This window comes from Ipomoea nil, unplaced genomic scaffold, assembly GCF_001879475.1.
Source record: "Ipomoea nil cultivar Tokyo-kokei standard unplaced genomic scaffold, Asagao_1.1 scaffold2749, whole genome shotgun sequence".
In the NCBI taxonomy this organism is placed as follows: domain Eukaryota; kingdom Viridiplantae; phylum Streptophyta; class Magnoliopsida; order Solanales; family Convolvulaceae; genus Ipomoea; species Ipomoea nil.
The window spans coordinates 106,866-117,433 of NW_017619177.1; the positions used below are offsets into that span (position 1 = coordinate 106,866).

General features: G+C 43.4%; 1 protein-coding gene across 1 annotated transcript; it reads left to right on the forward strand.

Annotated features, from left to right (window-relative positions):
* Positions 1–8,583: 8,583 nt before the first annotated feature.
* Positions 8,584–9,626, forward strand: LOC109156626. The gene is made up of 2 exons (XM_019304480.1): positions 8,584–8,939; positions 8,999–9,626. The coding sequence occupies exons 1-2, from the start codon at positions 8,584–8,586 to the stop codon at positions 9,624–9,626; spliced, it is 984 nt and encodes a 327-aa protein (XP_019160025.1).
* The last annotated feature ends 942 nt before the right edge of the window (positions 9,627–10,568 follow it).

Consider the following 10,568-nt stretch of genomic DNA (forward strand, 5'->3'; position numbering starts at 1 on the left):
TGCGAATTCCCACCCAATATATTAAGAATAACAACATATGAGTTTCACGTTACATCCTAGGGCTCTAATCACAATTAAATCATCAAGAACGTAACCTATCTTTCAATATTAAGAAATATCAAGATTCATCAAGAACATCACACAATCATCAAGAAACCCTTATCATCATCAGGATTATCAAGATAAAACCATATCACCAATCATTAAGATCACAACATCAATATCATAACAATTCATCAAGACACAAGAATATAGGAGGATGCCTAAGAGAGAGATCATAGCTAGGAAAATAGGTTTTGTTGAGACATGGGTTACCTCTTAGCCTTAATTAATTCCTTGGCTATGAAGTGTCTTTCTTTAAGCTTTCTTCTTTCTTGATTTCTCCTAAGGGAATTCTTAGAACTTCTTGTGTGGTGAGGGATTATTGTGGTGGGGGTTCTAGGTGTCTCCTATGTCCCCTATTTATATATCTAAGAGTCCTAATTAGGGCCCAAATACTATAGGCTTCCTAACTCTATTCCTTTTAGGACTAGGGGTTGGGTTTTTAGAGGTGAGGCCCACGGACTATGGTGGGCCTTTTCCTAATTAATTATTGTAATTTAATTCTTTCTTTGGATAATTGGTTAAATGATTAATTGGTTTTAGGGGTTGTAACACGGGGTGTTACAATATATATATAGAAAAACCATTTTGAAGCAGGAAGATATATACTTAGGAGACTCTAGCTTTAAAACGAGGAATAGACTCGACAAGTAGGGACAAACACATTCAACAGTTATAATCACGCATATAAAGACACTAGCATATATCCTAAGGTCACAAGTTTATTTCATATCATTCATATCGTCATTCAATCATTATCATATAAGCACAATTTGGTGGCGCCACAGGACCAATCACGTGCCCATACATGAGGCTCAGCGCATATTGCGCTAACACGGCCTCGCAGCACCCTGCCTCATACCGCAGCATGAAGGGGTTGACCGCAGCCAACCGATGAACCGCAGCTCATCAAAACGTTTGACCACAGCCCAAAAGTGTGTCACTGGCCGCAGTAAGGATTATGAACCGCAGCTCATGTAAAACGATTGATCGCAACCAAACGGTGGACCGCAGCCCAAAAGTGTATTTCTGACCGCAGCCAGCTTATGAACCGTAACTCATGCATAACCAATTTGACCGCAGCCAAATTGGGGTATCATGCACACATAAGATATAGCAAGCACAGGCAACCCATATTAGCACATTGGGAAAGGGGAGAAAATGTATAATGAAACCTATGCGTGGTCATCCACATACTAGGAATAGTCCTAAGGGGTTCTGTAACACCCCCTAAAAACATGCTATAGAAAGCCTTAAAACATGCAGATAGCAGGACTAAACAATAAACACATCGGAAGTCTTAACAATAGATAGATAGGTAAAGTCTGAAACACAGGGTGTTATGCCACGTTCACCATAAGGATGAACGCACAGGCAATATCTGCAATGTTTACAACTAATCCCATAAGTTCAAAGTTCTATAACTACACAGGCTCACAGGCCATAACACAAGAGGGGAAAACTATGCTAGCAAGCACTAGACCGCGCACTCGCCTAGACATCACCTGAAAGAACACAATAAAACATGTGACGATGCCCGGTCAGCGAATATTGCTGGTAACCCACCAATACGTGTGAAATAACATACACAAGTAAGATATAAGTTGCAAAGCCATTTTCGAAACGGAATACATATATATAACTGGAAAACCAAGAGTAATAGCCAACATAAGACTCAACACTCTCAACAATAACACGGGAACACATCCCAAGATCACAAAGAACAACATGACTCACAAGAAGAGTCAAGGCATGATCTATCATCACACAATAGATCAAAACCTGACATGCACAACGCAAAGGAATAAGACTCACCCACGGCAACACATGCCAAGGCAACACTTGCCTTTGTGACTACACACGTCACAAGAGAAGAACACACAAGAATGGCTACACAAGCCCTCGTGACATCACCCATCACGAGTTGATATGCCTTCCTTATGCCCGGTTCCAACCTTATGGCTACCCCCAACCTTGTTTCTTCTTCCAACCATTACCTCCAGGACCCCTGTACTTCTTAGTCGAACCTTTTCCCTCCTGGGACCGTCGTCCCCCACCAACAAACCACCAACAAGACCACCAATTTCATAGTACACGAGGGTACCGTACACACACACGGCGACACACGCCTTCCCAAGAAATAAGTGAACCTGACTCACAGGTCACAACTCCATAATCACCTCATGGCCTCCAAGAGGACCGCTGCAATACCTTGGTGACTAGTGTCCCATACCACTAATCGTGCAATCCAGGTAATGCCACGCACACACCACACCTCAACAGGAATCAATCAACGGATCACAACGAAGATATGAAACCACACTCAATCAAGGAATGGATCACAGTCCAACAACAACGATGAATAACAGAAGTTATCATCAACCAATCTGAAGGTACAAACAACACACACGGCTAGCATTTAAACACCAAACTAGCATGCTTATCAACGGATAAACCAAAAGTAGTTCCGAGGAACACACAAGACTCATCACGGTTCAGCAAAACACAATGTTAAACACTTAGCACGATTCAAGACACCAAAGACCTACAAGGATACCTACCATATAGTTCTAGACATACAAAACATCAAGAAGACACTCAAATAGTAACACAAAACAACATCGGGAAGTCAAAAGACCAAATACCGAGTCAAAAGAATCACGGGGAACAAATCCCATCACAACACCAAAGTGTTCCCCGCGGGTGGACCTACGGGTAGGCCCCTACCCGTGGTTCCGCCCGCGGGTACACACCCACGAGGCCCTTGTACCCCGCGGGTGGGCGGCGGGTTGGACCTCTACCCGTCGTTGCGCCCGCGGGTACGCATACCTGTGCAAATAATCCCTTCAGGGATTTTCAACGCTAAGCTCAAATTCAAGTCCAAAACATGCCAAATCTCACCCAATACAACAAAATGACTTGAATCAAAGGAAATTCCAAGCAATGGCACAAATGAACCCTAAACACAAACTCTAGATATGCATTTTCACAAGACAATGCATAAACACTCACATTCATAGCAAAAACACATGTAGAATCCAAGAAATCACATATAGGTAAGCAAAATAGATTTTGTAGAGCATGGGTTACCTCTTGTAGACTAAAGACTTCACTTTACACCTTTATAAGCTCTTCTCAAGGCTCACCTTACAAACCCACTTCAAGAACAAACCAAAAGATCATAAAGATCCTACCTTTAAGAAAAGACACCTAAGATGAAACCAAAAACACAAGATGAACTTAGATCTTACCCTCCTAGATGCCCAAATATAAGAAAGGTTGAATCTTGGAAGCAACTCTTGAAGTCTTGGCAAGGCTCCAACTTGGCTGGGAAGAAAAGCTACTCACCTTTTTAGAGAGAAGGTGGGGCTAGATTTTTAGAAAGTGTAAGGAAAGAATGAAGGTGGTCTACTAGGTTAGGTTACAATACTAACATCATGTGAAAGGTCAAGAATGCCCTTACTAACATTAGGAAGTGTAAGGAACAAGGGAACTCCTTACAAAGCTCAAGGTACAACTTTGACTTTGCGGTTGACTAGTCAAGTACTAGTCTCCAAGTATTGAATTTTCAGAATTTTAGGAATTAATTCACTAATTGAAATAGGATCAATTACTCAATTAATCCATTAATTGAATTTGGATTTCGGGGTGTCACAGGTTCATACTTCTTCACCTAGGCCAAAGGGGTACCAATTCAACTAACATGCAATATACAAACTCTTTTACCCTAAGAACGATACCTGAAACATCAAACTAGACTTAGGCATGATAAACGAAGTCCATTGGGACACCACGAGGGTCGGGGAAACATCAAACGGGGAAACCACCATCCCCAGTTGGGAAAAACCAGCGGGTGGCCGGCGGGTGGAGGACCACCCTCCCCTCCACCTGCCGGCGGCGAGACGCTGGGCAGCGGATGCCCGGCGGGCAGTCGCCTGGCCGCCAGCTGCCCGCTGCCCGCTGCCTGCGACGCCCTTTTGGGGCAGCGGGTAGGTGGCGGGTTCCCCTACCCCCACCTACCCCCCACTGACTCTTTTTCAATACTTGGGTCCTAGGATCTTTCGTGGAACCCGAAACCATGTTTAGACACGTTTAAACATAAACGACGAAACCACGTAGTCAAATAATGGATCAAAACCAAGAATCATATTGAACATGACTTCTAAACATAATTAACACCTGAACATGCGAAATCCCACCAAAATATATCAAGAATATCACAATACGAAATTCCCAATTTTAACCTTTATCATCAAAATCATAGTTTATCTTTAAAATCAAGAACATCAAGATTTATCAAGAACATCACATAATTATCAAGATCCTCTTATAATCACCAAGATTATCATGATCAACACATAAGAACATCTCATCAATCATCAAAATCATATCATAATCATCATAAAAGATTTATCAAGACACAAGCATAGAGAAGGTGCCAAAGAAAGAGATTATACCAAGGAAAATAGGTTTTGTTGAGACATGGGTTACCTCTTAGCCTTAATTAGATTCCTTGGCTATTAAGGTTATTTCTTTAAGATCTCCTCTTCTTGATTTCTCCCACGTTGGTGATAGGGGAATTCTTGTGTGGTGATATCTATTGTGGTGTGAATTCTATGTTCCTCCTATGTCCCTATTTATATATCTAAGTGTCCTAATTAGGGTCTGAATGGTATGGGTTTACTAATTCTATTTCTTATAGGACTAAGGGGTTGTTTTAGGGATAAGGGTCCATGGTCTATGGTGGACCCATCCTAATTAATTAATGGGATTTAATTCTCTTTTTAGGGTGAGTAATTAAATAATTAGCTTGGGTTAGAGGCCGTAACACGGGGTGTTACACTGGTCTTGCGTTGCCATCTCTCACACATCCATCACCCTTCATCTTCTAGCCCAAAGAACCCCCTTGTTTATCCCACGTCTCTTCCTCAAGCCATAGGAGAGCAGCGGCAGTTTCCTCTTCTTCCGGTTGGATCGGTGAACGGCAAGGCAGGAAAAAGCCAAGGTGGCAACGGCGAGCTATCATCGCCCCTCTCCGTCGGAGCAACAGCGTGGTGGTGATGGTTCGCGACGAGTTACAGAGTTCCCGGCAGCAGCTTGGACGGTGTAAAGAGCTTCTAGGACCTCTCTTCTCGTCGACGGCAGCAGAGCAGGCAGCTTCCCGACAGTGGTTTCTCCATTCGGCTTTGTGGAAGTTCTCCGGCGTAGCAGTTCCGATGGTGGTGGCTCGTCCTACAGTGAAGCAGAGCAGGCTGCGGGTGGAGGTTCTCCCCATGTTCCACCTATAACACCCCTAAATTTTAAAACTTTTAAAGCTTATGAAATATAGGCAATTCTATTATCAAATCCCAAAAAGAGTATAAACCAAACACAATTGTCGGGGTGTTATGCCACATCTGAGCTGGACAACTCAGATGTACAGGCTAAACTATCCAAACAAAAGAAATCCTCAAATCAATATATAGTACAACTTCAAGGCAAGTAGGCCGATAATCGAACTAATCTAGCTAGGTCCACGGGTCCGACTAGCGCGCTCCGGAACTACTCATCTGTGCCTGAAAGCCAAATATATCTATTCAGTGAATAATGCTGGTAACCCACTCCAACGCGTTAAGTACAATATAGGTAGATATAAGGAAAATCATTTTGAATCCGGAATACATATATACTTATGAAACAATAATTTAAAACCGAGAACCTACTCAATCAAGCAATGACAGACACATTTAATATAATCAATCGTACACATAAAGATTCTAGCATGCATCCTAAGGTCACAAGACTATCCAATATCAATCATATCGAATTCTAATTACTATTTCAGTCACAATCAACAATAAGACACGTATGCACATATGGTTGTGCCGTAGGAACCTTCACATGGCCACACATGAAGGTCAGTGCATATAGCTCTGACATGGCCCCGCAACACTTTACTTGTACCGCAACACAAAGAGATTGTGCAACACTCCATAAATCCAAATTTTATTTAAGGATTAATTAAGTAATTAATTCTATATTAAGCAATGATTTATTCCTAAAAATCCTGGAAATCCAATAGTCATGGACTAGTAATTGACTAGTCAATCTAAGTCAATGGGTTGTACCCTATGCTTCGTGAATAATTCCCTTGTCTCCTTACACTTTTCCACCTTAGTAAGGGTAAAGAAGACTGTCCACCCAAAGATTGTATCCCAAGCTAACCTAGAGTCATCTTTCATTCTTTCCCTAACACTCTCAACACAAAAGCTCCTCCTTCTCTCTAGAAATTAGCTAGTTTCTTCTTCAAGCCAAGTTTGGGCATTCCAAGATCTTTCAAGTTGGTCTCCAAGATTCCACCTTTCTTACTCTTGGGCATATAGGAGGGTAAGATCTTTTTTCGTTTAGTGTTTTTAGTGCATTTTAAGGTGTCTTTTTCTAAAGATGAAATCTTTGTTTTCCGTTGGTGTGTTCTTGAAGTTGGTGTTGAAGGAGAACCTTGTTAGAAGCTTGTAAAGGTGAGATAAGTGAAGGTTTCGGCTACATGAGGTAACCAATTCTTTACAAAATCTAGTTTCTTACCTATATGTGATGATTTCTTGAATTCTACTTGTGATTTTTGCTATGAAATGTGAGTGTTGATGCATTGTGTTGTGAGAATGCATATCTAGAGCTTGTTATTAGGGTTCTTGTATGCCATTGCTTGGCTATTCCTTTGATTCAAGTCATATTGTTGTATTCTGTGAGATTTTGGGTGTTTTGGACTTGATTTTGCACTTGGTGTTGAAAATCCCCAAAGGGATTATTTTGGTACACGACATGTACCCGCGGGCGAAACGGCGGGCAGGGCTCCACATGCCGCCCCACCCGCGGGGTACAAGTGGCGTGGGATGTGGTTCCCGCGGACGGAACCACGGGTGGGGGTCCACCCGTGGACACACCCGCGGGGTACTTATATGTAGGTTTTGGTGTCTTGAATCGTGCTTAGTGTTCAACCTTGTGATTCGTTGAACCATGATGATACTTGTGTGTTCTTCGAAACTATGTTTTGTTTACCCGTTTGATAAGCATGCTAGTTCGGTGTTGAAATGCTAGCGTGTGTGGTTTGTTCTTTCCTATTGTGGATGATGACTTGTGTCGATCATCGTTGTTGTCGGATTGTGATCCTTTCCTTGTTGAGTATGGTTTCATATCTTTGCTGTGATCCATTGATTGATTCATATGATGATGTTGTGTTTGTTTGCTGTACCTGGATTGCACGATTAATGGTATGGGACATTAGTCACCAAGGTACAACAGTGGTTCTCATGGTGTCCGTGACGTGATTATGGAGTTGTGACTTGTGTGTGGGGTTCACGTGTTTTGGGTGGTTATGGGCGTGTGTTGTGATCGGTACCCTCGTGTACTATGAATTGGTGGAAATTGTTGGTGGTTGTTGGTGGGGGAACGACAGTTCCCGGAGGCATAAGGTTGGACTTGGATGTACGGGGGTCCTGGAGGTAATGGCTGGAACTAGTTATAAGGTTGGGGGTAGCCATAAGGTTGGAACCGGGCATAAGGAAGGATTATTGAATTCGTCATGGGTGATGTCACGATGGCATGTGTTGCCGATGTGTGTTTCTCTATCCTTAATTGTTGAGCATGTCGGGTGGTATCCTACTGGGTGATGGTAGAATACACCTTGAGTTGTACTTGTGCTGTTGTTGTCATGTCTTGATGTGTTTGGGATGCTGATCCCCTTGTCCTTGTTGTGAGTGATATACAGTCTTTGCGGTTGACTTCTATCTTTGGCTTTGAACTATATATACAGTATTTCATTTCGAAAATGATTTTGTATATACTATCTATGTATGATACTTAACGCGTATTGATGGGTTACCAGCATTATTCGCTGACCGGGCGTCGTCCCATTTATTTATGTGCTTTCCAGGTTCTGAGTATTCGGCGAGCGCGTTAGAGATGGCTAGATTCGACTCCCTGGACAGTTTAGTTTGTGTTTTGGGCCTGTGTGCCTCTTTTGTTGAATACTTTAGATTGTTGATGTTGGTTTTTGCCTCTGCGTTCACAATGGTGTGAACGTGGCATAACACTCCCTGTTTTCTGGCTTTAATATTAGTCTTCCGTTGTGCTATGCTTGATGTATTTGTGGTTAGTTTGTGTTGCATATTTAAGTTTAAAATGGTTTGAAAATTGGGGGTGTTACAATTGGTATCAGAGCCTAGGTTTGAGCCTAGGATGCTAGAGTCTAGACTTTTAAGAGGTTAAGTGTGGTTTGAGACCCTAAGATGACTGTAAGAATCTAAGTGTTTAGGACTTAGGACTCTTAGGACGCGCGGTGAGCTGTGTGTTGTTTATAGTTTGCTGGCTTGCTTGTTGTTTTGTTTATAATAGTGTTGTTGTTGTAGAAACTTTGCTATGGCACCACCCCGTCAACGTGCACGCACGCCGGAGACCCCAACAAACGAACAGCTAGCCCAGAATCTGCAACAACTCACGCAGACGATGCAGACCCTCAGCGAAGCGTTGTTGCACAACAACCATCCCGCTCCACCTCCACAGCCTGCCGGGCATAGAGATGTAGGGCACCTTGTGTCGGGCCATAAACCTTTGACGTTCGCCGGTGAGGAAGACCCCGTTGTTCTTGAAGAGTGGGTTCGGATGTTCTACAAGATCTTCTCCATCCTTGGGTGCCCCGAGGAGCGCCGAGTGGAGTTAGCGTCCTTCTACTTCAGCCACGAAGCCGACTTGTGGTGGGTACACGAGGGACCCGCTTGTCTTGAGGAGCCTGACTTTGACTGGACGTCCTTGAAGTACCGGATGCGAGAGCAGTTCTACCCGGCACTTATTCGTGCCGCGATGTATGAGGAGTTCTGCACCTCCAGCCGGGATCATCGATGGTGGTTGAGTACCGCAACAGGATTCTCGAGCGAGCTCGCTTCGCCAGGATGCCTGTCCCCACCGAGCTTGCAAACGTTGAGAAGTTCGTAGCCGGTTTGAACTACGAGGCACGCAAGACTTTAACCCTGAGCAGGCCGAGGTCTTTGAAGGAGGCTTACTTGAGTGCCGCGGACTTGTATCGGGTGCAGCAGTTGCAACATGGATCTTTTGAGCTTGCTAGGAAGAGGAACGAGAGTGGTGCATCCTCCAACTTCAAGAGGCCAAGGCAGGACTTCCAAGCCAAGGACGCACCTTCTCCAACCCAAGGACCAACTCGAACGGAGCCCGAAAGCCAAGCCAAGACGTTTGTGTGTCGAAGGTGTGGGAAAGAGCACGCGGGCAAGGATTGCAATGGTCATGCGTTCCAATGCTTCCGATGCGGGGAGAGAGGACATAAGATTGCCGAGTGTCCTCAGCATTCCAACCAAAGGGCGTTGCCACCATCTTCGGGATCCGGAGGACCATCGGGAGGGAGCTCGAGTCGAGGAGCAGCCGGAGGTAGACCTTCGGGTTGGGTTTTCATGATGGGGCGATCTCAGGCTGAGACAGAGGGACTGGTTGAGGACGAGACGACAGGTAACCCTTTTTCTACCCTACCCTTGTCTTGAGAATATATCTTGTTCCTCGTTGCCTTTTTGTGTTGCCTTGTTGTGTGATTCTTTTGGCCTTAAGTGAAAGTCTTTCGTGGAGTTAATTGTTTACTTCTAAAATGAGTCATGCTTGTGTTAATTCCATAGCCTTGTACATGTACTCTTGTAACCCATCTTCCTTGTGAGTCACCTAAAGTTATTTAAATACCCTTTTGAATTTATAGTAGAAAAACCCATAGAAATTCCTTCTTGTGTAAACTAAAAGACCAAGTAAATTTTCAAATTATAACCCTAAAGTTTCAAACCCAAGTGTACCATTTACCAACCCAACCCTAAAACCACTTAAGCTAGTTATGTTTTTTAAACCTTACCCATTTTTAATTCCACGTAACCCATAAATTCTCACATTACCAAAAATCTCCAAATTAAATCTTCTCATTCCCAATTTTTCCCCAAAATCCCTAAACCCTCAATTTTTTTTCCCTTCTTCCCCTCCACCCGTGTGCACAAGCCGAGACACCCCCCCCCCCACCCCCCCCCCCCCCCCCGCACCACTCGTCGCCATGTCCCCGTCGCCACTGAAGACCATCGCCGATGTAACACCCCGTGTAACGGCCTTTAATCCTGGATTAATTATTTAATTAATTCCGTTAATAATAATTAAAAACGATTTAATATGATTAAGATTCCCTTTAATTACTTAATGTGGTCCACCATGCATCGTGGGCCCCTGCCTAAACTAGTGTCTTAAACCTATTAGGAATAAGGAGAGTAAACCTTTTACTAGTCGGATTCTAATTAGCAATCCTAGACCTATTTATCAATTAGGAATGGAGGAAGTAGGTCTTTTACTACTCAGATTATGATTAGGATTCCTGATGCTATAAATAGGGGATTAGAAAGCATTAGAACCCTTACCACCATAGTTATATTACACAAAAGTATTCCCAAGGGATTCCC